The 27,365-nt window shown below is 41.0% G+C and overlaps 1 protein-coding gene across 4 annotated transcripts in view; it reads right to left on the bottom strand.

Moving 5' to 3' along the window:
• The window catches only part of GNAO1 (G protein subunit alpha o1), a 142,884-nt gene that overhangs the window by 52,295 nt on the left and 63,224 nt on the right, over positions 1–27,365 (bottom strand). For 2 of the 4 annotated variants that reach the window (XM_072117607.1, XM_072117606.1), the window contains exon 4: positions 2,678–2,719. The exons of the other annotated variants lie outside the window; for them this stretch is intronic. In XM_072117607.1, coding sequence (XP_071973708.1) covers positions 2,678–2,719 — 42 coding nt within the window. The remainder of the gene's footprint in view (positions 1–2,677; positions 2,720–27,365) is intronic. 4 annotated transcript variants of the gene reach the window in all.

The following is a 27,365-nucleotide window of genomic DNA, read 5'->3' as shown; positions in this document are numbered from 1 at the left end:
GCCCCAAGAAGTAACAGAGCAGTGTGTACTTAGGAACGAGGCAGCAGGGCAATCCAAATATAACTCACTATGCAGGACTCAATTGGTGATTCATTGGACTCACATCAGGTAAGTTGCATACAAGTTTACAAACTGATTTTTTTTAACATCGCAGTCATGGAAAGAACCATGTAGAGAGAAGGGCAATGTTTTTTAATCCTAGTATTTATTAAGTTTCCCCAGTATTATCAATTGGAAATTCATATTTATTTCATGTGCAATATACATACATTTCTCAAATCAGATGTTATTAAAAAATTGTACCTGTGTGAAGATAATTCCCGAAGTGGCTACATTTATAGGACATTTTCTTCTTACAGGTAGTTTTTTTTTTTTTTTAAGAACATCCAATTGAAGAAATGCATACACAGGCGGTCCCCAAATTAAGGACACCTGCCACCTCCTAGTTACAAACAGACCTCTGAATGCTGGTAAGTTACAGTACTCTGTCCCCAAGCTGTAATGATCAACTGTAAACATTTATTAAAGTATCTGCAGTGAAGCATTAAATGAAATCTACCACTTTGTAATGCAGTACCTAAACCAAACATTCCTGCAGTTTATTCAAATTAGGTTTGGGCTCTTCGGTCCGGGGCTCTGCACGACTACAAGTTATGCACGCCTCCTCTTCCTAGAACCGGCCCTCGGAGCAGCTCGGCTCCTAATAATGCACGCCCACAACTTGCAGTAGAAGCATCCCAGTCCTTTCCCTCCCGAGAGCTGAGTGGAGGGAGTGGGATGCTTCTACTGCATGCTGTGCAGTATTATTAGGAGCCGAGCTGCTTCGAGGGCCGGCTCTGGGAAGAGGAGGTGGCCGGAATGTGATGCACGCTAGAGGCATGCATAATTAGTAGTAGTGCAAAACTGAGCCCTAACCTAATTGTATGTTGTCTAAAGACTTTTTTCTGGATTTTCTAAATGCTTTTATGCCTAAAGATATGATCCAACCACAGTATCTTAACACGAAGCAGTAGGTATGTTTGGTTTACATACTGCATTACTACTTGGCTAATGATAATTTTGAAAATACAGAATTTTGAAAATACAATTGCCACAGAAAAAGAAAAACAAGAGCAAAGAAGCTATCCTGTACTTAACCCAGGGACTGCCTACATAAAGCAGATTAATGGAAATCTACCACTATGTGGTAGTAAAGTTTAACTAAACATACTCGCCTAAAGCCATCTTTTCCAGGATCCTGGGGCTGGTCTTCATTAAACTCAACACGCTGGGATCGCTGTAAAATCTAACTCTGTGATCTATCACGTACCAGGCTTGAATAATTAACAGCCCGGAGCGCCAGACATAGCCTCCAGTGCTCTGTAGTTGTTTTTACGAACTCTTTTCTTTACAGTGATCCCAGCGAATCAAGCTTAACGAAGACCAGGGCCAGGATCCTGGAGAAGATGGAGCTATAAATATGTTTAGCTTAGATTTACAACCACAGTGGTAGATTTCCTTTAATTAAATTAAATCTGCTTCTAGATGGGAATAGTCCTTTAAGCTTGAGTACTCCATTCACAGGTTCATGTAGATAATCAGGTGCTTCTTATAGAAGATAAGTTATCAGCAAAATCATTGATGGGGGCTACAAAAAAAAGTCTTATAGGGAATTTCCATTTTTCCATGGTGTTGCCCATCATGGCTGTGGCCCTGTATGTTTAGAGAGTTTTGTGCAGTGGACACATGGGAGTGCAGGCCTCTGTAAACGGGCACGGCTGTGAAGGGCAGCTCCGTGGTAAGAAACAGAATTTTATTGTTTTCATACCTCCCAGAGATGTGCTTATATACATTTTAGTAAAGCCTGGACAACCCTTTCAGTCCACCAGGAATACTCAGCTTCCATCAGCAGCAGACAATGGCTCATGTATATGGTGGTTAATAAGTGTATTATGGAAAGCAGGGGGTGAAAATTTCCTCTAAGACGTTCCCGGAGTCACTGAGAGTTGCTGTGCAAAATTTGGTGATTATAAATGCGACAGTGCAGATTCCTATTTTCTTCTTAGTGCCTCTAACGTCCTTATTTTTGTAAGGGATAAATGACTGGGTTTAGTATCCATAGGAGGCACACACCATGGGAGCCTGGTAAAGCTGAGTAATAACCAGCATCATATTGGTTTACACAAGCTTTTACAGAAATAGATATAACTAGGAGGAGGCTGAACAGAAATGTCAAGAAATATAAAGAAGAGTATGATGCAGAGGGTTATATTAGGAAACGCTCTTTAATATAAGATCAGAATGCCAGGTTTCGCTTCATCATTGCAACCTTTATGCTTTAGCCCTTAAGGCAACAATCTATCATCAACCTGAAACAGAGGCCGTGAATGGAAACATAAAGGCTGTGCCTGGGCTTTTTGAAGCTCAGCCTGCTCATGCAGACGCCCGTCACTATGCATTTGCTCAGTTGGCTGGAGATCGGAGGAACGCTGCACCTGATGACCGGCTTTTCATTATTTTTTATTTGGAAGATAAACACATTTATGAACATGGAAGGCTATACTACAACATATGCATGGGTGAAGAAGCAGGGAGGGCAGGGATGCACAGGACTGACCTATGACTAATATCTGGAACTAAGAACCGCCCTGTGGTCGGGGCAGCTTGGGCACCAGGCTATATATATATATCACCTTACCACATACTGAATTTCCCATTTACTGTACTTGCGAGTGCAGAGCTAAAAGACAAAATGGGACACAGATGAGCAGGGTATCCTTGACGGGGGAAAAAATGGAGAAGAGGACATAACAAAATGACACCCCCACCACATAACTGGACTTGTGACTACTACGGGATTTAGTCTCAAGCCATCACCAGAACGTCAAGTCTATTCAAAGGACCACAAAACCAGCACACAGTACCAACTTCTACAGGAAAATATGGAAAAACACTTAATCCATCAGCCTCCTGAAGATAAGCTGGCAAAGGAAAGGGAATGTTTGCTGGTCACAGGATGAGTGGCATGCTGGCATAAAAAGTGCCCCCTTTAGAGCTAACGTGACAGAGGCGCCCTAGTGGGTATGCAGAGGGTGAGGCATATCCTGTATAACCCAAGGAGGATGTTGTCAGGATGTATACTTGGCAACAAAGTGAGAATCTTGTTCTAGCCGAGAGGCCCCAGGAGAGTACATTCAGTACACTGACAGATGAATGGTTGCCCTGTTTGACAGGCACATAGTAATTCTTTGTGAATGGCACACTGGTTAGTAATGCAAAGTTTATACATGACCAAGTAAAATTCTACTATTCAGCAAATTATCTTACCATTTCCAAACATTGAGCACAGGGTTACATATCAATAGTTGTGAAAGTTGGAAATGCAGACAAATACCGTATATTCTGGCGTATAAGACGACCCCCCTACTTTCCTGTTTAAAATATAGAGTTTAAGATATATTTGCCGTATAAGACTACCCCTTTTCCAACGCATACAAAACACCGGTAAAAATTTTAAAAAAAAAAAAACAGATTTGAATTTAACATGGTCCTTTTTTAAATTTAAATTCTTATGATATGCAGGTATATAGCAGGAAACTGTCGCTCATAAACATAAGGCATACAACAACATTACCATCGTCCATTTTACTGTAAATGTTACCATACCGTACCTTAAATTTTTATTTTATTAAATATTCCATGCCATATACTCAGAAGCGGGCAAAAAATTCCAAATGCAATGAAAATGGTGAAAAAAAAGCATTTGCGCCATTTTCTTGTGGGCTTGGATATTACGTCTTTCACTGAGCGCCCCAAATGACATGTCTACTTTATTCTTTGGGTCGGTACGATTAAGGGGATACCAAATCTGCATAGGTTTTATGTTTTCATACATTTACAAAAATGAAAACCTCCTGCCAACTTCTGGCGCTAATAACTTTTTTATACTTTGGTGTACGGAGCTGTGGGTGGTGTCATTTTTTGCGAAATTTGATAATATTTTCAATGATATCATTTTTAGGACTGTACGACCTTTTGATCAATTTTTATAGATTTTTTTATATTTTTCAAAATGGCAAAAAAGTGCCATTTTCGACTTTGGGCGCTATTTTCCGTTACGGGGTTAAACGCATTGAAAAACCGTTATCATATTTTGATAGATCTGGCATTTTCGGACGCGTCGATACCTGATGTGTTTATGATTTTTACTGTTTATTTATATTTATGTCAGTTCTAGGGAAAGGGGGGCGATTTGAAATTTTAGGGTTTTTTATTATATTTTTATTTATACTATTTTGCAGACTCCCTAGGGTACTTTAACCCTAGGTTGTCTGATCGATCTTACCATATACTGCCATACTACAGTATGGCAGTATATGGGGATTTTCCTCATTCATTACAATGTGCTATCAGCACATTGTAATGAAGGGGTTAAAACGAAATAGCCTCGGGTCTTCGGAAGCCGGATCGCCGCCCCCGATGACGTAACGGGGAGCGGCGATCCCAGGTAAGATGGCGGCGCACATGCGCCGCTATCTTTTTGAGGCTGCCGGCAGCTTTGCCGGCAGCCAACGCTGTGAAAACACCCGCGATCGGTGCTAGCACCGATCGCGGGTGTTACCGGTAAGCCTTTGCTGCAATATGCAGCAAAGACTTACCGGCTATGGAGAGGGCTCAGCCCGTGATTACCGGCGTATAAGACAACCCCAGAGAAGACGAAAGATTTTTCTGTCTTCAAAAGTCGTCTTATACGCTGGAATATACGGTAGCTATGCAGACAGCTGTGATACAATGTAAATGTATTTTAAATGACATCCGCCACCAGGATGAAGGATTGTAAACTAAGCACTGATATACTGGTGTGTGCCCCCTCTGACGGGATCTGCTCTTCTTTTAGCTTCTCAAACCCTTATTTTTAAGATATAAAGGTTTTAAAAATTATGCAAATGCTCCTGACGGCCTCCATTAACAACTATGGTCCATTTGCATATTTTTTTTTTATAAAAACAAGAACCAATAAAAACAAGCAAAAAAATATCAGAGTGGGCACACACACAAGCATGTCATTGGCATGTGCTTGGTTTACAATCTTTCATCCTGGTAGTAGATGTCCTTTTGGCTACCTTCACACGATGTGTGCCGCATACACTGGCGCCGGGGAGAGGAGCAGGGGATGAGCGCCACTCACCCCATCCCTCTCCATAGTAATATATGACGCACGTGTGCAGCACCATACCGGTCCCGTAGCGTGCACTGCGCCCATTGCAGTGCATGGGGACCTATATACGTCAGTCGTATACAAGTCCCCCATACGTTCGCGTAGCCTTAATGTTTGTTTCCAGAATTAGAAAGCTTGGGGTCCCCCACCCCCCAAAATAGCATCACTTGTGTCCAAAGACTGTCTGGTACTGTGGTGATGAGTATGAAACAGAACACGGGTCAATGTTGGCACTACTGTCTGACAAGAGAAAACCCTGGACAATTTCATTATTGCCAATCCTTATTTTAATGAGAACTCCAAAAATGCGACTAGGAATTGAAATCTGTAGTAGAATCCGTTGTGATTCATGACAACCTGCAGGCTCTGTCTCGTAGACAGCAGCAGGCAGCAGGGCCTAGAGAACGAGGAGTTTCAGTAACACATAGCTCCATGGCACAACGCCTCCGCACATACAAACCTACTGAAATGATATAGTAATAGGTAAACTGCTGATGTGTACATTTCCCTGCCAACTCTTATAAGCGGGATGATGAAACCATTTGCCAATGACGGGTACATCTCACAACTCCTGACATAATATATTACAATATTTAGAACCAATACAGAGATTTGTTTAGGCGGCAGTTCTGTTCTGTGTGTGCAGCAGTGTCTTGTAATTGATCTTGGAGCTGTAGAGGGATCCCTTAAGGTTCGGACCTCGTGTGCCAATCAAACCTTCATTTCTACGAGTCAGTGAAAACCTTGCAGCTACAAGATTCTCCTTCAGTCACTTCAAGGACACAGAGTAACCCTTTACAGACCTCCATAGTACGTCCCCTGGATACTACAACATGCAGCATATATCATGTATTTCTTACAGCAGAATATAGAAGAGACTAGATCAGGTTAAATGATAATATACATAGATTATTACCATATAGAGATTCCCCCCCAATGCCACCTGGATAAAAGGCATAGATGCCATATTAGCATCTATAAGGCCTGAAAAACCACATGTGCAAGGCTTATGTTGTTGGTTACCACTATACAAATCAATTGTACATTCTGTGGTTCGCTTGTTAGAATGGGGGCACCGAATCAGAATATCGTACTTGTTTTGGGGTCCCCATTTCTATTATGGCCTAAAGAACAAGAATCCATGGGATACCACACATTTATTTTTTGTCCTTCACAGATGGATTTACCAGTGAAAGAATTAACCCACTGAGTTGTACATCAGCAGCATACTGCAAGAGATTTGACAAAATGTCACCCCACATGCTGCTACTAAAAACTAAACTGACCTGTACTGAGATCTCCCAACCTGCAGCATTACATTTTTTGCTGTGGGTTTACCTCTGACTTATGACCTATGCCCCAAACATCACAACTACTGAAAGAGAAGAGACTGTGTTGGATCTTGTAGAGCCAGGGTGACTCCAAGGAGCAGGGGCATTTATGAATCTCTTCAGCCTATAAAGCTCATTTCCCTGCACCATGAGAGACAACATATTTGTTTATGGGAACATTGCAACATCCTGCAAAACAAGGATGACACATTTTGCAGTATCATAGAGAAAAAATCTGATGCAGAATCTAGTAATAAGGCCTAAATACAAGCACCCACATGCCATCGCTGGATAAGACTGCTATTCTGAGTTAAACCCATAGGAGCCAGCGTAAGGACAGCCAGTTGCTAGGGAACTAGAAGAAGAATTAAAATCACATCATACTACGTCACTTATGTTGGAGCAGGGATCTGTGCAACAGTATTGGTCATTGGAAGAAAAATGTGTATAACGGGTGGTAGAACCAGAGAAAACTGATGTCAGAGATATGCAACCCTTGCCCAAAACTGTGCAACCTACCTAGAAACACACATACACAAGTGAATAAAATAGATTAAACGATTCCAGAAAGCGGAAAGCACCACTCGTCATTGTCTGGTCTCTATTTATATGCAGAGGCCTGGCAGTGCAATCACAACCACATCCATGGACCTTCTACAGCCCGAAAATAAAACAGTATCAGGCGCGCACCAGGGTTTTGTCTTGCTTCAGACATTTTTTAAAAAATCTGCCTCTGCAATTAACTTTTAGTGGCGTATCCTGTATTACTACTTATACACTTATCTCACTATTTTTTTTTCCAGAGGTTCTTAGTTCAAGAACAGTCAATGTTGCATTTGTTCTTGGCGATTTCTGGTGGTCCCAGTTGTCAGACCCCCAGTAATCAAACAATTATCCCTTATATTGTTGATAGAGGTTACGAGGTCGAGATCACATATAATCAAGTTTGCAGTGTAGTGGAATGATTGTACCCTTAGGGATCAAAAATCTGATAACCGATACTTTGACAACAAACTTACCATAAAGAAAGGAAATAGATTACGATTCTCATCATGAACTGCAGAGAGGTTAAGGAAAGGGCCATGTGATATAATGAACTGGAGACAGTACTTTGGATTTTGCTTCTTTAGATGAAGAACAAGACAGAGAGGAGGAAGTCTAATTAATGGCTAGCAGTTAGGGGACAAAATTTAGATTGTAAGCTCTACTGGGTTAGGCGATGTTGTGAAGTGATGCACTTTCCACAGAGCTGCACAGGATGTTGGCGCTAAATAAAAAACAGATAATAACCATAATTAGCGGCTCCTCCAACGTCCTCACCCCAGTGCCAATCACTTATGCTAATTACAAGCAACTAGCACTAATTTACCACAGATTTTTTTGTGAGGGTTGACAGGGCTGGTGAGGTGGTGTAGCTTCTATGGCATGTCAGAAGCTTGTATTAGACAATCTGTAGTTGTAAATAGAGTTACAGCTTTTGGGAGATGCTCCCTATTAATGTTCCAGTTCCCTTCAATCCAACTGTATTTCCTTGCATGTAAATCAATTAGAACCAATCAATAGAACCTAAAAATTTTGACCCCAAAAAAAAAAAAAAAAAAACCTCACACTCAACAATCAATGGTCCTCAAGTGCCACCCCATCCTGTGCCAGATGAAAGGAGCCATTACAATCAGATCTTACAATCATAAAATAAGGAACACTAAAGTCATCCCTCCACATAAAAAACTCCATCGCGGGATAAAACCCAATATGGGTAAATGCCTCATTTACATATTGGAAGACAACACAATCCACAGTATGCGATTTGTTGGTCCTGAGGATAAACATCCTGCCCTAGGGGTGTCAGACTTGTGGAACAGATGTAAGGTCTCCAGATTAATCAGCATACGCTCCTTTTGTAATTAATTTTTGCAATTTTACTTTGGTGATTAACCTTCCTCTTCTGCCCAAGAGGTCATCTGGTGCTTAACCAAATCTCTGCTTGTAGGGGAAGAGAACGGAAGCAACTCCCAGCATGTGCACATATGAAATCCAAAAATCCATTTCAGTAAAACACAACCAAATCATTGAATTTAAAATCCCAAAATGTTTAATTAATTTAACCACAAATTGAGGATATGACTTGAAAATATGCTTCATGTATCTCTAATAATTGCAAGTACATTAGGACAAATAATTAAAAGCTGATACCTACACAATCTCACTGATATGCCATCTAGGACTATGCCCACACATGCCACCTATACCTGTGTTTTTATTATCTAGCTGCTCCTTTCATGTCAAAACTTCCCTTTAGAAGCTAAAGTGCTATGGGGGGCGCGTTACATCACCTCAGGGCTCCAGCTCCAAATCCCACTGGAGCCAGGAGTGACGTAGCTGAATGGGAAGGATAAGGGAAGTGGCTCGCAGCAGCATGCATTGTTATTGCTGTGGAGCCGGAGCCCGGAGGTGCACTGCTGATGCCCCACAACAGCATCACTTACACATTTATAGAGGTACCTTTTGTCACTGGAAAGTACCGTATATACTCGAGTATAAGCCGACCCGAGTATAAGCCGAGGCCCCTAATTTTACCACAAAATACTGGGAAAACCTATTGACTCGAGTATAAGCCGAGGGTGGGAAATGCATTGGTCACAGCCTCCCAGTATATAGCCAGCCAGGCTCTGCCCCAGTGTATATAGCCAGCCAGCCCCTGCCCCAGTGTATATAGCCAGCCAGCCCCTGCCCCAGTGTATATAGCCAGCCAGCCCCTGCCCCAGTGTATATAGCCAGCCAGCCCCTGCCCCAGTGTATATAGCCTGCCAGACCCTGCCCCAGTGTATATAGCCTGCCGCCGTTGCCGGACAGATCGCACAGAAGATATACAGGGGTCACCGGAAAGGTGAGTTTAGATATATTTATTTTTTTGACTCGAGTATAAGCCGATTTTGGGTTTTTCAGCACATTTTTTGTGCTGAAAAACTAGGCTTATACTCGAGTATATAAGGTAATAAAGACATGAGTTCCATGTGTGGGCTTGGCCTATGTATCACAGCAGTTAGTTGGGGCAGGTAATCATGGTGATGGATTCTATGGTAAAGGAGCTATTAAAGATTATTCATTTATTAGCAGGGGTTGATCTGAAATAACAGAAACGTTTATCTACCTCTCTACTCTTCTCCGGTCTAGTTGTCACTGCTGGTTTTCAAAAAGCCAAAAGCGTGGTCATCATATTGACAGCAGGTGACTGCTGACGCGCAGTTTGGCCAACACCGGGTTTTGGCTGCAGCTGGAGCTAAATGTTCATGTGACATTACCACTACAGTCTGTGTGGTTCAGAATACACATTGATAGGTATCATGCCATTTTGTACATTCCTAGTTTGGCCTAAGAAAAATAGATGTCAGAATCCATGTTATTCTTCCCTATGTAGAAGGGAAGACTCTAAAAGACCACAACACGAGTACAGTAGACAAAAATGAGGAGCTAAAGTCCCTTTCTCCACAGAACATGGCCGTCAGTCACAGCCAGCAGCTTTCTAACCAGCACAATCGCTGGATCTCTAGGGATGAAAGGCAGGCAGACATTTTAAATAAAGAGCTATTTTTTCCCTACCAGCCAATTTCTACATCCATGAAGCAACAAAATGTCAGAGAAACCTTGCTACAGTTTCTAGCATCCACAGAAAGATTACAGTCAAACATATATGCATCGACCTTGGTCTATATGGAACCTATAGAAATCTATATATAAAGATGGGGGATCATCTAGTAAGTGGTCATACTCCCTAACAAGTCCTCCTCTATCATCATCTATGGAAACAATTATTGACATAAATATAAGAACCAAGAGAATGTGTTTATCTGTTCTCCTATACATGTATTTAACAATCGTTATCCTTTCATAGTCTTGGCCTGGGTGGTGTCTGACACCAGTGCATTCTAGCCCTTAACATATGCATGGTGGTCAGGGGATATATGTCCCCATCTGCTATTCACTTGTGACCGTTTGCCTACAATGCTAATTTGAAAAAGATCATTAAAAAACCCTAAAAAAAATAGATAAAAAGAGGGTTTCAAAGTCATCCGCTCTATATATGATAATGTTAACAGGAGTATTCCCATATCTGTGGGAACTCTAGTGATGAGACTATATGGATAGGTCAAAAGTTGTGATTCTCCCCTAAGCTTTTGAATGTGAAGGCAAAAGAAACAGCAGCTTTGGAGCATCACCACTCAACAAAAACACTTCAACCTCCTCACGACTGCCATGAAGCTATATACATCTTATTTTCACATACCAGTGCAGAAAGGACGTTTATAAACGTCTTGACAGTGGCAAACTTCAAACAGCTACATCTCCTGAACCCTGGCACACCATCTAGGTGTCATACTAAACATGAGCATCTCCCCTTTAAAGAGGACCTGTCAGCTGTAAAAACGGCACTAGGAGCTGCATACTAAAGTAATCAGCTCCTAGTGCTACAACAGATGTAGCAGCGTTACAATGATAGCGTTATCGGAAACCTGGCAGACACTGCTGCACTGTTCACTAGAAACGCTGGACGTTGCCTCTTCCCTGGACTGCCCTGCCCACTCCATAGGCTGGTAGTTACTGCCGAGCATCATGCAGCAGTCGCCGCCCCTAATCGCACCCCCTCATGAATACAAAGCGGTCTCTCAAAGCGGTCCAGCGTACATTGTGGCAGTGTCTGCTAGCGTTATCGGAGGTTTTCAGTAACGCTAGCAGTATAACACTGCTGTGTCTATTGTAGCACTAGGAGCTGCTTACTTGAGTAGTGCCGTTCTCACAGGTGACAGGTCCTCTTTAAAGGACATCTACCATCAGATTACTAACGGTAGACTGTCATTACAGGCATGCTGGTTACCTTTAGGGGTGGATGGCAGCGTTTTTCCTTAATTCTAGGACATCAGTATTTTGAAGAAATTAGATTATAGAAATATGAAAATGAGACTGAGATGCTCATGTGGAACTCATGGCTCCGCCATCTACTAAAACATGCATACCCCCACCTACTCTATATTCCCCCCTTTGTCCCCCCGCTTATCACAGATAGCCGGTGACGTCAGCCGGCCGTCTGCACAACTGTCTGTCCTTTTACATGATATCAGATGCTTCACAGAATCGGAGATATCCACAAATTTTAGATTTTTATATACAGTTTTCCATTTCTAAGATCTCGGTTTCTGTGAAACATCCAACCACAAACTTGACATTAATGGAGAGAGTCCCCTGTTTAATATGACACCAGGTGCGAGGGTTCAGGAGATATAGGTATTTAAAGCCCCCCCCCCCCTCCAATGTATTCGCTGAAGGCAGAATGTAGAAGATTTAGTTTACAGAAGCACATGCACCCTCTGCATCTGCAGCTGAACCTGGAAAAGGGGGAGAAGATACTGTATTATACTAATTATTAAAAAAAAAAAAAAATTGTAAAAGCCATCTGGCTTCCAAACCTTTACCCAAATAACCTTTTGGCCAATAAGCCTTTATGAGATGCCCACTAGTCCATCACATCTATTTATGTAATTAGCAGTTCAGGGCCCACTAAAAGTGGTTAGGAGTGTTGGCTAACATCACACGACAAAGGAGAAGGATTTGTGTGCGGAGCCTGCAGAATATATGCCCTTCACTGTGTTTGTGTGGGTTTACTCCAGGTCCTCAGATTCCAAAGTATACAGGTAGGTTGATTAGATTGTGAGCCCCATTGGGGACTGGGACTGATTTGGCAAGTTCTGTGCTGCGCTGCGTAATCTGTGTGCACTATATAAATAAATGAATTATTATTATCATCTGAAAGCTCCAGTTTAAATACATTACCCATATATAGCATTTCACAACATGGAATAAAAAATACATTCCCACTGCTTGACCACAAAATATTTATTGTCATTGTATGTTATTTATGGGATGCCATTGAGTGGCAGCTTCAAAAGATTTCACTGTGTGACAGATGTTTCCTAGTATTTAGTCATTTGGTTGGCATGATAGATGGCAATGCCACAGACTGACTAGGGGGCCCTGCAAGTAGTTCAAACATTCAGAAGGAACCATTTTACACTTAAGACTCCTAAGAATGTTGTTGTTTCTACTAATCTAAAAAAAAAAAAAAAAAATATTCAGATCCCCTGCCAGCGTCTTATGCCAAATCTGTATTTGGAAAGAGTACATGAAAACTTGTTGCCCATTGGCTAAGGGAAACAGCAAGTATGTCACACGCTGTGGGTGGGGTGGGGAGATCTCCCTGCTCAGAAAACAAGCACTGTGGGTAAACCTTTTACTCTAGGCAAATCTTGTTAAACCTCCTTAATCCTCCGTGTCTGGATATGCAGAGGTTTAAAAGGAGGCTTTCTGTACAGAAGCACCAATAAAATGCTGGATTTGTTCAAATCTTTATTAAAAGAAATTCTACAACAGGAATTAAAAATAAAAGAGGCTTTAAAGTTAGCTGTATGATGTCCCCATGTATGGAAGAGTGCTGTGTGTGACACATGCATAGATAACCCCAAGTCCACCTGCAACTGCAAGTCCCGGATCTAGAGTCCATAAGATCAGAATAAAATGCAATGGAAAACTGGGGGAAGGGGGAATGGTGGTAGATTGATGAGGAATGATGTCTAAAAGAATAGTTTTTTTTTCCCCAAAAGCAACCACAGCTTAGGTTTCATTGCTTATATTGCTCTTTAAAAATAAAAGCCAAATCCTGATTGAATGTGGCGAGTAACCAAGAAATATACGGTATGTCCTATTTGTGCAGAACACACACACATTAAATGGCCATATCTCCTGAAATGTGGCACCTTGATAGCCTTCCCTTTAATATAATATCAGGATTGTGTTTCCAGGTAAAACAGAACCAGAGATATCCCCTGTTAAAGTTACAGTAAAAAAATGTGACTAAAGGTACATTCACAAGGCCGTTTGGGGGGATGTATATGTGGCCTCAAATTCTTCCCCATTGACAGCAATGGTGGTGGTACACTTGTGTGGCACCTTCTGTACATGGGGAAAAGATAGAGCATTCTATCTTTGCGTCAGGATCATAAAATTATTTCTTATCACGATTTTTACCTTATGAATTTCAGATATCTCTTTCACACCGTTGCCAACAGATTCAATACATTTTAGCAGAATTCAATACATTTTAGCATTACTTGATGTCCAATGCGGCATTGACACATGAACCTTCTAAATCTGATAACCTACAGCTACCCTATAATCATACAGAAACAACAGCTAAGCAGAAAAGCAGTGCAAAAACTGATTTCATTTCAAAGTGCATCATACATTATTCCACTATATAATTTTATATGTGTGTTATATGGTGAAATCCACAATGAAAACATTGCATAGCGAGATTTTAAAATCTCCCCTTCATGTCAATTTCTTCACATTTATTTTGTCTTTGGGTGAATTTTTTTAAATTTACTTTGCTACTGTACTATTGGCTGCCCATCAGGTTTATGGATGCTGATCTTGAAGCCAAATCTACAAGTTGATTGACAAAAAAAAAACCAAATTTTTTCTTTTGTATCCTTTTTCTTTATGAAATCAATTTACCGTATATGATTTGCATTTAAAAAACAACAACAACCTCAAACACATAATGGGATGTAATATTTGTTGAATGGCCTCCTCTACTCTACATTTGTTCATCCTGTACTTACATACGTGATAAAAGGGATCTTCGTTTTCCAAAATCGTACCCATGTATTAAAAGGGTATTCAGAGATTTGTGGTTGCATCTTAATGAAAAGCATGTGATTGTGGAGGCCAGACAATGGAACCAAGTGGAGGTAGTAGACTTAATTTTTCATAAAAATACTGTCCTCTAAGGAGTTTTTTTACACAACTATCTTGATACAACTGTACATTAGTCATACAATTTCTTAGAAGATTAGGGCACACTAGGACATGGCAGGGTGTTTACATAGTCTACAACAAGCTACGAAAGGTTTAACTGCTTCAACATTAGAGCATCAGCTATGATTTGACCTAATGGGCTTTGACTAGTGATTAAATCGCAGATGGCTGATAATGATTCAGTGAGTAGAGGCAGCAAACTCTCAGACCCAACTCAAGGTCACGGGTGAGGTCACCAGGCAAGTATGGGTCTAGAAACAGTCAGGCCTATAATTCACCTGCTAGAGGCCCTGAAGGGGTTAAATAAACATTGTGCGGTTCATCATTACAAGACTCTTCTTTTATCCAGGAACTTTCCCAAACTTTTAGCCCGAGCATCCATCTAGGCCTCTTTCTAGAGCAGCCATTAACAGCGCCAGACAGCACCACATATGTCTAGTCCCCAGCTGAGGGCAAAGACAGGGGAGCCGTCATCTCCACCTAGGACATTGTAGCGCTCAGCTGGCAGATGGCACTATGACAAGCACGATTCAGGAATGACAGCTTGAGAGGAGGGAGGCATATGAACATCATGAGGATGGGAGGTGCGACCAGAGAACGTGAACATGACCAAGAGTCGAAGGTCTACAAGTAAGAATACACTGCTACAGGCAATGCAGAGGCAAACCGCTGCCGAAATACACTCTAAAGCGATAAAAACACACACACAAGTTCACATTACAGCACATAGAGAAACCTATGGCTCATAAGGACGACAAACGGCCAGGAAAATATTCTTATACATTGGTGAAAAAAAATGTAAAGTTCGAAGACTTGGGAAAAGTACAACTACAAGTCAATTACACCACAATACAACTAGGAACCACGCGGCTAACAGAGACGCAAAAGAGACCTTTCTTTGTCAAAAAAGTACTGCCACAAGACACAGAAAATAATGGTATTAGGAAAGTTTGAGAGAAATCTAATAAGGCATGTAACCCAATCTTGGCTCCTTGAGCAGGATGACACCTCATTACCAGACACAGCTGGGTATCTCCGAGCCCATCTGACCAAGAAATGGAGACGCGTTAAGGCGAATAGGATTTGATGTCAGAGACACACACAGCTCAGTCACTGCAGTCCTACCATGGACGCCCTCCTGACAGCTCACAGCACAAATTGGAAATAAAACTGTAAAAAAAAATCTCACATGCCTTTTCATTTCACCCTATGATCCCAAATGTCAAATGCAAGATGCAGTGTTTTCTAGAAATGAAGGTCAGCAAATTTTACAAATGGTAGTAACACTGGGGATTAAATGGAAATGCGTTTGTATAATACAGAAAACAGACTGGGAAACCTATTTATAGCCTCTAAAACACACAAATAAAGATGAAAAAGACCAAAACTGCATTTGAAGGAAATCTACCACCAGGATGAAGGATTGTAAACCAAGCACACAGACATGCTGGTGTGTGGATCTTAACCCCTTAACGATTTGGCCTTTTTTAGTTTTTTCACTTCCATTTTTCACTCACCAACTTCAAAAATCTATAACTTTTTTATTTTTCCACATAAAGAGCTATGTTATGGCTTATTTTCTGTGTAACAAATTGCACTTCATAGTGACGGTATTTAATATTCTATGGCGTGTACTGGGAAGCGGGAAAAAAATTCCAAATGCAGTGAAAATAGTGAAAAACCACATTTGTGACATTTTCTTGTGGGCTTGGATTTTACAGCTTTCACTCTGCGTCCCAAATGACATGTCTACTTTATTCTTTGGGTCGGTACGATCACGTGGATACCAAATTTGTATAGGTTTTATAATGTTTTCATACATTTAAAAAAATTAAAACCTCCTGTACAAAACATTTTTTTTTTATTTTGCCATCTTCTGGGGCCAATAACTTTTTCAAACTTTGGTGTACGGAGCTGTGGATAGTGTCATTTTTTGCGAATTTTGATGGCGTTTTCATTACTATAATTTTTGGGACTGTGCGACCTTTTGATCACTTTTTATTAATTTTTTTATATTTTTCAAAATGGCAAAAAAATGCCATTTTCGACCTTGGACGCTACGGTGGTTACGGTGGTTAAACGTAGTGAAAAAACATTATCATATTTTGATAGATCGGGCATTTTCGGACGCGGCGATACCTAATGTGTTTATGAATTTTACTGTTTATTTATTTTTATATCAGTTCTAGGGAAAGGGGGGTGATTTGAATTTTTAGGTTTTTTTATTATAATTTTTTTTTTAAACTTTTTTTTATTTTTACTTTTACTATTTTTCAGACTCCCCAGGGTACTCTAACCCTAGGTAGTCTGATCGATCCTATCATATACTGCCATACTACAGTATGGCAGTATATGTGGATTTTACTCCCCATGCATTACAATGTGCAATTAGCACATTGTAATGCATGGGTTAAAACGAAGTAGCCTCGGGTATTCGGAACACCCGAGGTTACCATGGCGACGGATCGCTGCTCCCCGTGACGTCATCGGGGAGCAGCGATCCACGACAAGATGGCGGCGCCATCTGTTTGAAGCTGCCGGCAGCGATCGAGGTGAAAACACCCGCGATCGGTGCTAGCACAGATCGCGGGTGTTACCGGTAAGCCTTTGCTGCAATATGCAGCAAAGACTTACCGGCTATGGAGAGGGCTCGGCCCGCGAGCCCTCTCCATGCACCGGGACCCGGTGCTCGCCGTACAAGTACGGCGCGCGTCGGGAAGGGGTTAAAATTATGTAAATGAGCCTAAGGGACTCCAGGCTGCATAGGTTTTTATGGAGCCCAGAGCACTTCATTTGCATATATGTTTTTCCAACTTACAATTTTTATAAAAATTCTTCAATTTAACAAATGTAATAGTGATACATAAGTGAGTGTCAGTTCAATCCGGCCTCGCAGGGCCTAGACACATATACATGCAGATGTTATGCTACATGTCTAAATATCCTTGTGACTTACACTGAATAATTTCTTCTTGCCCAATCGACCATCCAGTAGTAACAATGAAAGCCATTTTGTTGCCCGCCATATTTTGTAGCTAGGTAACACGGAAGGTATCTTGGGCCGAAGCAAAAATACACAGCAAAACATATCATTTGCATATTTTTTAAAGCCTTTTATGGTTAAAAACAAGGGCATAAGAAGCTAAAAGAAGAGCAGATCCTACCAGAAGGCGCACACACCTGCATATAAGTGGGCATGGTTTACAATTCTTCATCCTGGTATCCTTGGTATCACATGAATGAATTACATGGCCCATTCTAAGACTAATTCCAGATCCCATGACAACATTTTTTTTTCCTTGTTACTGGTCCCAAGAATGGAATAACTGAAAAAACACCAGAATATACCCCTCACACTAATAATACCAACTGGTAAAGGGTTAAAATCCTCACCTTGTCACCTACAATTATCCGCCACTGAGGCACTGTACCTTAAAGAGAACCGTCAGGCAAATTAACCCCCTAAACTAAATATATTTTCATAAACTGCCATTAGAGAGCATTGCCTCTATCCCTTCATTGTCCCTCTACATGCCTGTAAACCTAAGCAATGAGGTCCTAAACTGTATGCAAATGACCTGTGAAATGTCCAATGAGTCATTAGCATATTCAAGCTGTCCAGCTTATTCATGAGTGGGAGGTACAGCCACACCCACCCAGTGCTTGACTGACAGCCTGTATAATGATGTGAGGTATAATGGTGTAATGGCTCCTCCATGTGCTTCCTAGTGCTGACCGTCTGTAAAGCACAAACACTAGCAATGCTTTACTATACATTACACAGACATGAGCAGGGGTAGGAGAGGGGAAGTGTAACAGGGGTGACATCACTGCCTCTGACCATGTGACCAGCGTCATTTACATAATAAAGAAATTATGATTTCACAATGATTAATACATGCATTGATTAGATAAAAGCTGGGATGGGATCCTTGTGAGCTGCTCCAACAAGTAGAGATGACAGAAATAGTGACAGAGACCTGATGACAGGTGTCCTTTAACCATTTCTCTATTGTTTTTGCTCAGTAAAATTGAGAGGATTTTAGAATTAAACTCTGCAGAGCATTTCATCATTTAATTCATTGTAAAAGTATAATTATTGGCCTAAATGAAAGTATTTTCCAAAAAAAAAAAAAATTTCTAAAGGTTTCTAAATTACACTTCCATTTTTTTAACTCATGTGAAAAACTTAAAGGGAACCTGTCACCAGGAGACCCATTTTTAGCACCCCCCAGTCCCCACAGAGCATAGTACATACGTTGCCAAAGTGTTTTTGTATTAAAAATTGGTTTTACAGAAAAAAAGATGTTATATTGTACCTTTTATTAGCATCTGCTGTGTGACTAGGCAGTTGCCAAATGGGAGGGGCTGGAAAGGAGCAGTTCCCCCCCCCCCACCATTGGGGAACAGCTACCCCATGTGACCTTTTCAAATATATGATAACACCCATCACTTGGCTTAGCGACGCCCCCTGCTCCTCTACAGCCAATCCCGAGTGAGGGGAGTTATTCATATATTTGAAAAGGTCACATGTTTCCCAAGGGTGGGGGGGGGGGAACTGCTCCTTTCCAGCCCCTCCCATTGGGCACCCAGCAGATACTAATGAAAGGTACAATATAACATATCTTTTTTTTCTGTAAAACCTATTTTTTATACAGAAACACTTTGGCAGTGTATGCACTATGCTCTGTGGGGACTGGGAGAGTGCTAAAAATGGGTCTCCAGGTTCCCTTTAAAGACTTAATACAAGTTCTTTTACATAGGCAGAGATATGAAGTTTCTATAGTCGGGTAATTTATGGGGCTTTACTATTATTTAGGCCTCTCAATGTCATTTGAAAGCCGAGTTGTCCCTCAAAATGAGTTTTGGTGATTTTCATGAAAATGAGAAAGATCGCACCTAAAGTTCTGCGCCTCATAACATCCTAGAAAAATGAGAGGATGCATGAAAAAAAAAAAAAAAAAAAAAAAAAAAAACATGTCATCATAGAGCAGGCATTCCAAAAATGTTAGGCTACCCAAAAAGCTTGATAACTAACTATTTGCCTGGATAGCAGAACTTTTCAAACTTCAAAAGAATTATCCGAATCTTTGGCAAATGTTCATATTTTTTTTTTTAGAACGCAATGCAAAGCTTAAATTTTACAACTAACATGAAGTACATTGTGTCAAGAGAAAACAATCTCAAAAATCACATGGATATGTCAAAGTTATAACCAATTATCAATACACATGCCATATTCTAAAAATAAAGTCTGAAAACAAGTGTGATAAGGGTTAATTACAGCACTTTTTTCCGATATGCAAATGAGTAAACAGAGTCAAATTCTGAAGAGAACGGTCAAGTGCAGCAATTAAATCCCTCCTTCTTATTTTGATTGACAGCTCTGTGTCAGACACTTTACATACCCCATGATAGTCAGAACCGACTTGGGGGTCGACTTGTACGCCAGAAAATACAGTATGTAAACCTTTTCACTCAAAATATTATTCATGGAATCCATGTTTCTAAAATACAATATAGCAATTATGCTCCTCATTAAAAGATTTGGCCTGTTTACAGTGTATGGTCTGTAGGAAGTTTCGGTAGCCCCTTAATAACCACCCTATCGGGATTCTACGGTGGTCATTGAGGGTACTTCTTCTGACACAACGCCTTTCTACAGCAGTGCGTCATAAGAAGATTGTGGGACATCGGGTCTCGCTGGTGCCGGCGTTGGGCTGTGACATCAAAAACCTCCGATCCCGGGTGTTTGACCCCTTACACTCTGCGGTGATACTTGTAAGTGTGTCCCTCATGGATCGTGTGTCCCTCATATTAAAAAAAACTTCTCGTAGTATACTATTTTTAATCAAAAACCCTCACAAAATGTCATTCTAAAAAGTGATCATTTGTAATGAATCTATAGTGGGGTAATTTATAGGGTTTTATTTAGGCCTTTCATAGTCACTTGAAAGCAGAGTTGTCCCTCAAAATGTGAATTTTGGCGGTTTTGCTGAAAAATTGAAAAATTGCACCTAAAGAAAGAGGATGCACAAAATATCCAAGCAGACATGTTAATTATCCAGCTTTTGAGGTAGTTTAACTATCTGCCTGGAAAGCAGAACATTTCAAACTTTGAAAATTAAACATTTTCCTGAAATTTTGCCAAATTTTCATTTTTTTCCCCAGAAAGAAAACGCAAAACTTATCACTTACATTTTACATCTATCATGAAGTACAAAATCACCTGGAAATGTTAAAGCGTTCCAAAGCTATAACCAATTATCGTGATACAAGTTAGCTTCGAAAAGTCAAGTCTGGTCATTAAGCTGAAGATAGGCATCGGTGATAAGGGGTTAATGGCCATCACTTTTGACAGCAATAAAATTTCAGTTTTTTTTCCATGAGTAAAAATCTGCAGACTTTATGTCCGCGTTCGACCAATAGACCAGGGCGTATTGCCAGATTGGTGGCCGAACAGACAATCAAACAACAAGCCATGGCTAAGAACCCGAATATCAAGTCCGCTCAGTTTGCTTACCTATGCATAATGCAGCTTTCTTGTAATTCTATTATAAATCTCTGTAAAAATTTTTTAAGGCTTTTAATTTATCAGAATTATTTTTTTCATTTTTTTTTTTGCAATGCAACATTATTACCCCAAAACATGCCTATTTCAATAGAGTCTGTGTTAGGGCTCATTCACACTGCCGTTGCCTGCCGTAACGTAGCACGGCATGTCCTATCTTTCTACGGGCTACGGAACTGTACGGTAAAGCAAGGCCACTGAAGTATATGAGGGGCGTATATACGCCCCCCCCATACGTTCATGTGAATGTAGCCTTATTGCAATGACAGTCGGACAGTTTTTTTTGCACTGAAAAGAATGTGCAAAGACTCCACAAACAAGCTACACATAGGTGTAGTGTGCACTAGTTTTGATATGTGACATAGATCCCTCACCAAGCATTGTGTATGTGAGAAAAAATACACTTGTTTTCTTTCTGTAGTTGCGGGAAGTCTCTCATAGGGGTGGCTCCAACTTTGGCACCCCAATTCCTTGGGCAAACAGTGCTGTAGATATATTATGGTGTGGGTTGTAGGGACGATGACACCTTGCTGCATTTTTACAGGAGGAGGTCTTAGTTATTTACAAATCCACCCTACATCCAAATTCCCTATTACGGTACTAGTCTTTTCAGAAGTGAACCACATTCAGCGCAAGTCTTGGACCACTACCAAAGTATGGTAAATTTAGAAATATATGCTACGGTATCGAACTCCTGAAATCTGTCCAACACTTTGCAGTCATTGAGATATCCACAACCCCAAAAACACCCCAAAATATAAGACATGGTCATGGAATTACCTGCAGTGTGAATAATGAAAAGGGGAAAAATGGATTTGGTGGTACCATACTACAAGTACAATACTATAATCTCTGTAAAGAATGACATGTATTGTAGAAGGTTAGCTCCCTTTATTGATTTCAGCAGTTTTTATCAAAACATATAGCGCTGGAATATTCAACAGTCATCCTATTTCATTGAGATAAAAATAGAAGTGCATTAGCAGCTCCCAATGTGAGATGCTAAAGGGAAAATAATTTAATTTTCATGCTCTCAGGTTCCAAGAATGTGCTTATTATTTGAGTTTATTAAAATAGAGCTGCCCAGTCCCATCTTCTGCTATATACAGATTATGCACTTCCATCCAATAACTAATGTGGCTGAAATATCATAATTTGGACTGAAAATCATGTTAATAAACTGCAATATAGTATATGTGCACAAACGAACATGGCAATGTCATATGAGCGCAGCCTGCTTTTCCTGGATACATGCCCATCAGATATCATTACCGACACATCTGCCGGGAGAAAAAAAATGATTATTTTTATTGTGAATTTCTTATTCACGCAAAGCATGTTAAAAGCTTAAAAAGTGAGGTGGGTCATTTATTCTAAAAATGGTTACATATGTGCCTACTGGTGTAACGTGAGCTCAGTTAATAAGGATCTCATCTGTTTGGAGTTGGCTCCTGTCCCCTTGTCTGGAATAGCCTCCCTATCACTGTCCAAATGGAAGGATTTTTTTGGGTTCCCTTTCCTGACACAAGCCGCATTATACAAGTAAAGTCTATACAAAATCCTGATGCAATGGTATCATGTCCTTCTGTGCTGCACTGTATTTACCCAGCAACGCCTGATAACAGCTAGTATGGTGGGGCACCACGAGGTACCTGGTTTAATATTAATTGGTCTTGCCCCCCTCTGGTGTCAGGACAGCTCCAAACATTCTGGCTCTGCACCTAACCCTTGACCGCAAAACACATCTCGAATGCCCCCATCCACTTTAGAGGTAATTGGGGGACCCGACTGTTCATGCTTATGCTCAATGCAGCCAGATACTTCATCTGTAAGGAACACATTGGAACATCTCATTACCCTTGCAAATAATAAAGCTGATCAATTTAAAGGAATCCTACCATCAGCTAACACTGGATCTACATTAGTAGGTAGATTCCTAGCTCCTAACATCCTAAATCCTAAACTATCTTATGTAACCCTTGAATACTTCCTAGCCCGATCTAAACTTTATTTAACTAATATGCAAATTTTCAGCAGAGGCTACTGGTGCGTGTAGTAGCCTCTCCGAGCTGTGGGAGTAAAGGCTACCCCTCTCCCCATCAGCCTCTGCTGTCCCACATCCTTGCGTGCTCTTGGCTTGTGCACAAGCTGCTGGCTCCTAGAATCTGTGTACATTTGCAGCAGCCTCATCAGTGCCAGTGGCTGCCACGATAGGCACCAGGCGTTACCGTGAACAGTTTAAGAAGCACGCTGAAGACACGGGAGGGAGACAGTACAGTCAATTGCGGCATGGAGTAACATTTGCTCCCCATAGCCCAGGAGGCTACTCCATACCCCAGGAGCCTCTGGCAAACATTTTCACATTAGTTAGATCAAGTTAAGATCAGGTTAAGAAGTATTACAGAAAGACAGTTTAGGGCTAAGGATGATAGGAGGAACCTAGCATGGGATCTACCTTAATAAGTGTCCTTTAATGCTGTTCGGTCCTCGGTGATGCTTTTTGGGTACAACTACAGTTTGTAAACTATGATATTGCATCTTCAGCATTTCTCCCAGCTCCTGGACTCTCCCTGTTCCCTCCCTTTGCGTCTTCTCCCCTTTATTGTATTCTCTTGCTGCATTTCTCTATGTAAAAGTACATTTGCTAATATTAATAAATCTTTAATTATAAAGCACCATCATATTCTGCAGCGCTTCACAAATAATGGAGTAAAAAATACTCCTCCCACACAAACTTATGCTTGCCTAGGTGAGCATACAGCTGCGCACAGAAGAGAGGAGCATCAGATGGCCATAAGATGGAAAAATTTAGGATAGTTCTTATATTTTTCCATGCAGGGTCACGGTGCAGTAAGAGGACGTGTGCTCACTACAAGATGTCCGGCCACCCGGGCTGCTAATTATAAACGCGCCCACACCTCACTCTCCCATGCTGGGAGGATAGTAGAGGCAGGTAACGTCAAGTGAGAGGAATGAATTCACCTTACTCTCCCAGCATGCTCCGGGTTTAGGATATGGTAACATGACCACAAAAGTTCACCCCTTCTGAATCACTTAATGCAAATGAACAATTTTGGGAAAATGTATTTTCTGTGTTTGTATTGGATATGGGTGAATGTTTTGTTGGGGGTGGGGGTGGGGGGGTTTGGAACGGTTCTAGTGAGCCAAATATGTTTAAAGTCAAATTCCTTATCAATTGAGAGTGAAGATGTGAAGTAGAACAATATTCTTCATATAATAGAATATACAATATTCTTCATTCTTGAGTGGTTGAGACGTCCATAAGTACATACAGGCGACTTTTAGCTATGCCTATAGGGTGTAGACCAGGGGTCGGGAACCTGTGGCTCGCGAGCCAGATGTGGCTCTTTTGGGCCGCATCCAGGGATCGTGTTCAAAAAATGTACTCATTTAAAAAATCCCCGAGTGTATAAATGCGCTTGGGGCTTCTCTCCTCCCTCAGTCCTGGCAGACACTTACGCTGGATGGATGGTCATGTGACCGGAGCCAGTAATTGTGTACATACCGTTGTTGCTCCGGTCACATGACCACGAGGTCTGCCGGGATTGAGTCTCGCGCTGCTGTAGCTGTTCCTCACCCTCTCCAGCAGCCGACTGTGTAAGGAGGGGGGAGGGGCTGAAGCTCATGTCTGCTGGGATCCTGCTCAGAGAGCAGACACTGAGCTTCCTATGCAGCCTCTGTACAGACCCCTGCACTGATATCCTGGGGGATTTGGGATCTATTCAAAAGATGTAAGTGTGTAGAAGTAACTGTCAGTGTGTGACAAGTATTGTACTGTGTGTGTGCAGTATCAGTGTGTCATATGTATTGTACTGTGTGTGTGTGTGTGTGTGTGTGTGTGTGTGTGTGTGTTTATGTGTGTTCAGTGTCAGTGTCAGTGTGTCACATGTATTGTACTGTGTGTTTATGTGTGTGCAGTGTCAGTGTGTCACATGTATTGTACTGTGTTTATGTGTGTGCAGTGTCAGTGTGTCACATGTATTGTACTGTGTTTATGTGTGTGCAGTGTCAGTGTTTCACATGTATTGTACTGTGTGTATGTGTGTGCAGTGTCAGTGTGTCACATGTATTGTACTGTGTCTTTATGTGTGTTCAGTGTCAGTGTGTCACATGTATTGTACTGTGTCTTTATGTGTGTGCAGTGTCAGTGTGTCACATGTATTGTACTGTGTGTTTATGTGTGTGCAGTATTAGGCCACATGCACATGAACACGGGTGAATTTTGCAGTGGGTTGATAACATCTGATAACAGTGGGGTGAATGGTACTTATCTCGCCAATGTCCATTGTAAGTGACTGTGTGGGTTGCAAAGACGGCAGGTCTTACTCCTGCCGTCTTCGCATGTATGAGGAGGTTCTGCAGCAGCTGAGGCTTGTGCCTAACAGTGTTCCTCCCTGCTGTACTAAGCCACCACTGGACCAAAACAATGGTAATTCCCTGTAAAATAAAAACTAGATAATTTACACTGGAGCCTGTGATGCTTGACAATTCTTCCAGGACTCTGGCTTCTTCTTTTTAATGGGCATAACGGGATTTGGCTTCTTCCCACCTGATGAGAGATGCCAGCTTTCAGGCGTGCGCAGAAGAAGGAAGAGTGCTGGACGAGATGTCATACATCACAAGCGCGAATGTAAATTATCTATTTTTTTATTTTAAAGGGAATTACCATTGTTTTGTTCCAGTTGTGACTTAGTACAGGGGGGAGGAACACTCCTTGCTGTACTAATGACTACTGGAGCGATTGTTCTGTCAGTGTCCCTTTAAACATATTGTGCGGCTCTCGCAGAATTATATTTTAAAATATTTGGCGCTTATGGCTCTCTCAGCCATAAAGGTTCCTGACCCCTGGTGTAGACCAACAGGGTTACTACTGTCCTTACCAGCAGTGTGATACGGTTAGCTATTGGACACAGTTCTAATATGTAACAAGGAAAATTGGAGAATATGTAACAAGGAAATTGGAGGCTTTTTAACCTCATATAAGGTTCCACAATTCAGTTTAGAAGAAAAGACAGCTAAGGGGAGACCTTATTACAATGTACAAATATGTGAATGATCCATTTCTAATTATCTATTTATACCTAGGCCTATAACCAGGACAACCGGCATCATCTATGCTGCAGAAGAATTATCAGTTGCACTTCATTTCCCCCCCTTATCTAATATAATACTATAATTACAGATCCTTAAATAATGTAAATGGTTTTACACTTGTCCACCGCTGCGGAATCTCCCCATTGTAGCAATACCAGTATTTTGTCAGATGACTTCTGTATTGTCAGGATAAGCACTATTCACAGGGTAGGATAGAGATCTGCTAACCGTTTGCTCATATGTTTCCTGTGGTCAGAAGGAGTCTGTGCAGCCAGTAGCAAGATCCTTACTTTTAACCAACAATATCATCTTATCAGTACCATCAAAAGATCTTACATCAAGATACTTCTCATCACATGGGCTCTTATACAACTGAACCCCATGTAGAGAAACGTCTAGCAGATTACCAAGATCCTAGCTGCACGCTCATTCAGAGCAATTAATGGTTAAAAGTTAGGGAAACTCATCAATGTCCTGATGGTATTATAGGAAAAGAAATGGGGAATCTTTGAACTTAACATGTGCTTAAAACTCTACGGTGCTATGTACATAGTACTGGCTGTATTCAACTGTGGATCCAGGGGACAGCAGGTAACTTGTATCATTAACTCAACATCTTGAAGTCTGCTCTGTGAGAAAAAATACCAGAAATTAATGAAATTAATGATCAATTGATGAACAATAGGAATTGTTAGCCCGCTGAATATCATTATACTAAAACGGTATAAAATGGCTGAGAAAAAATACCAGAAATTAATGAAATTAATGACCAATTGATGAACAATAGGAATTGTTAGCCCGCTGAATATCATTATACTAAAACGGTATAAAATGGCTGAGAAAAAATACCAGAAATTAATGAAATTAATGACCAATTGATGAACAATAGGAATTGTTAGCCTGCTGAATATCATTATACTAAAACGGTATAAAATGGCTCCAGTGTTGCCTCCCAGTCTATTCCTAGCCCCATATTCTTGCCACAAACTTCTGGGTTCAGCAGTCACCATGGTTCATTCAGACATGACCACTAAGGCCAGGGATTGGTTAGTGGTCAGATGTAAAAGCATGAAGTTAAAGAAATCAACAGGATGGCTAGATGTATAAGGCACAGGGCTGTGAAGTCACACTTCAGACTCCTCAATTTCCTTAAACACTGACTCCAGCTCCATAGGCCCGTTTTCATGGTCACTCTAGCAGTGATGAGGTAAAGTAGGCATCCCTTCCCATTTCTCTGATCTATAGTGCAGTAGCTTCAATGCAGAGCATGTACATAAAGTGC

The sequence above is a fragment of the Engystomops pustulosus genome, chromosome 7 (genome assembly GCF_040894005.1).
Source record: "Engystomops pustulosus chromosome 7, aEngPut4.maternal, whole genome shotgun sequence".
Taxonomy (NCBI): Eukaryota; Metazoa; Chordata; class Amphibia; order Anura; family Leptodactylidae; genus Engystomops; species Engystomops pustulosus.
This window is presented reverse-complemented; position numbering and strand designations above follow the sequence as displayed.